This window comes from Microtus ochrogaster, unplaced genomic scaffold, assembly GCF_000317375.1.
Source record: "Microtus ochrogaster isolate Prairie Vole_2 unplaced genomic scaffold, MicOch1.0 UNK6, whole genome shotgun sequence".
Lineage (NCBI taxonomy): Eukaryota > Metazoa > Chordata > Mammalia > Rodentia > Cricetidae > Microtus > Microtus ochrogaster.
The window spans coordinates 11,981,591-11,984,532 of NW_004949104.1; the positions used below are offsets into that span (position 1 = coordinate 11,981,591).

The 2,942-nt window shown below is 44.1% G+C and overlaps 1 protein-coding gene across 3 annotated transcripts in view; it reads left to right on the forward strand.

Annotated features, from left to right (window-relative positions):
• Thoc5 (THO complex 5) overlaps positions 1-2,942 on the forward strand; it is a 36,833-nt gene that overhangs the window by 5,945 nt on the left and 27,946 nt on the right. For all 3 annotated transcript variants that reach the window (XM_013353375.2, XM_005366150.3, XM_013353376.2), the window contains exon 3: positions 930-1,073. In XM_013353375.2, coding sequence (XP_013208829.1) covers positions 930-1,073 — 144 coding nt within the window. The remainder of the gene's footprint in view (positions 1-929; positions 1,074-2,942) is intronic.

Here is a 2,942-nt window from a genome sequence, read left to right on the forward strand (position 1 = left end):
AAAAAAACACAGAGGTTTCTATTTTGAAAACGAGAAAAACATTTTAGGGGCTGGAGAAATGCCTCAGCAAATAAGAGCTCAATTAAACCGTTTGCAAAGGACCTAAGTTAAGCTCCTAGCACTTGTATTTGGTGGCTTAAATCCCCTATAGCTCCAGCTCCCAGAGCGCCCAATGCCTTTGACTTCCACATGCCTATAACCACTTTCAGATACACACATATGCATAATTTCAAATCAAGTGATGGTGGTATACCATTAATCCCAGCACTTGGGAGGCAGAGGCAGGTGGATCTCTATAGGTTCAAGGCCAGCCTGGTGTACAGAATGAGTTTCAGGAGAGGTTCCAAAGCTACACAGAGAAACCCTATCTTGAAACCAAAACAAAACAAAACAAAAATAAATTATTGACCAACCTGGTCTACAGAGTGAGCTCCAGGATGACCAGGGCTGTTTCACAGAGGAAATCCTGTCTCAAAAAAAACCATAAATAAATAAATAAGTAATTGAAAATTTTACGTGAGAATCTCTGGGTGGTAGCTCATGCCTTTAATGCAAGCACTTGGGAAGGCAGAGGCAGGCAGATCTCTGTTCGAGGCCAGCCCAATCATGTACAAAGAAAGTTCTGGGACAGGCAGGACTACACAGAGAAATCCTGTGTTAAAAAACAAAACAAGCAAACAAAAAAACCCAAAACAACAACAAAAGGGCCAATTTCATAAATGCCCTGGTTTGGGGTTTCTTTGTAAAGTTATGTTTTGTGAAACAGCGTCTCACTGTGTAGTCCTAGTTGGCCTGGCATGGTGTAGACCAGACCAGTCGCACCAACACTGTAATGTTCTTACATATAGAAGTCTCTCATTCTTACTGTCTGTGATCCTGGCAGGGAGACTTCCACCCTCTACCCAAGCCCTTTCTCCTTTCCTCCCCAGGAAGGCAAATACTACAGCGAGGAGGCTGAGGTTGACCTGCGGGACCCTGGCAGAGACTATGATCTCTACAAGTATACTTGCCAGGAGCTACAAAGGTTGATGGCCGAGATCCAGGACCTGAAGAGCAAGGGCAGCAAGGATGTGGTAAGGAGAAAGGCTAGGCATGCTAAACCTGGTGTGTGTCTGCACAGCTGGGGCTCCCTTTGTACTCTGTCCCAGCTGTGATTAGGGTTGGCGTCTGGAGCTTCCAGAGATCTGCCTATTAAATTGTTAGTCCAATCTCCTATCATAGTAATAAAGGTATAGTATTGCGGTGGTAGCACACACCTTTAGTCCCAGCACTTGGGAGGCAGATGCAGGCAGATCTCTGTGAGTTCGAGGACAGCCTGGTTACACAGAGAAAGCCTGTCTCAAAAAAACAAAAAAAAAAAGTACAAGATAACTTTTTTCTATGATTATAATAATTTAATATTATCTACTTAATATTTTTTACATTTCAGGTATTCTGCTAACTATTAGGAAGTATGTGCAAGTAAGTCATAGAGCCCAAAACGGTCCTGGATGTTAGATGAATTGGGCAGATATAAAACAGAACAGTGTATCTGAAAATGAAACTGGTGGGTTAAAGAAGAATTCACCTTTTCCCAGCAGTCTTACTTATTTTCATGTATGATGACCAGTATTGTTAATATTATTACATTCTATAGCTCTATTATTATTACCAGGCTTCATAGCTGTTACTTTTATTGCTGTCATATATGTATAAGAGTCCGAGTTTTATGGCATGGCATTGCTGTGGTGAGGGTCTCCATAGGATCAGTAGGGTAGATATTATTATGTGAACTAGTTGTCTTCTTTCCTTCTTCCCTTTTGATTTCTTTAGAACTCCCTGTGTAGATCAGGATGTTGTTGAATTCTTGCCTCTGCCTTCTCAGTGCTAGGGTTTGTTGGAGAAGGACCTGCTTGTTCGTCCCGGCTGCCCAGAACTGAAATAATCACACAGAAACTGTATTTTTTTTTTGTTTTTGTTTTTTGTTTTTTGTTTTTCGAGACAGGGTTTCTCTGTGGTTTTGGAGCCTGTCCTGGAACTAGCTCTGTAGACCAGGCTGGTCTCGAACTCACAGAGATCCGCCTGCCTCTGCCTCCCGAGTGCTGGGATTAAAGGCGTGCGCCACCACCGCCTGGCGAAACTGTATTATTTAAATCACTGCTTAGCCTATTAGCTCTAGCTTCTTATTGGCTAACTCTTACATCTTAATTTAAACCATCTCTATTAATCCATGTATCACCACGAGGTTGTGGCCTACCAGCAAAGTTTCGGCATGTCTGACTCTGGCAGCAGCAGCTCCAAGGCATCTCCCTGACTCTGCCTTCTTCCTTCCAGAATTTAGTTCCGTCTTCCCCGCCTACCTAAGTTCTGCCCTATCAACAGGCCAAGGCAGTTTCTATATTCATTAATGGTAATCACAGCACACAGAGGGGACTCCCGCATCAAGGGTTAAAGGCGTGTGCCATCATGTTTTCCCTCCCTCCCTTTAAAACAGCTGACAATTTTAGTTTCACATCTCACAACGTAAGTGAAAGCTGCACTTTTTAAATCCTACTTCTCCCCTACAAAACTGTTCGGTCTGTTAGGAAGGGGGAAGCCTTCCTTCTCATGCAGCTAAAAAACACTCAGTCTCAGCACCCTGATCTTCTACTGAAACAGAACAAGAAATACAAAACTGATAAAGAGCCTTTCTGTCTGGCCGAGTCATGCCAGGCCGAGTGGCCACCATCATAGGGCTACCCACAGTTGGCCTCATTCCAGGAGGGAGACTCGGGGGAGATGGGATCATGGCCCTTGCAGGAGGAGGAAGAGGAAAGAATGGAGCTGGAGGTATCTTTCCTTGTTGAAATGCAGCCGTTGTGTTGTCAGTCAGGCTCTGGGCCTGCTCTTCCATCCGTTTCTGGTGTTAAGTCCTTCACATTCTCTCTGTGTTTCTGACCACTGCCGTGTGTCTCTCTCACAGA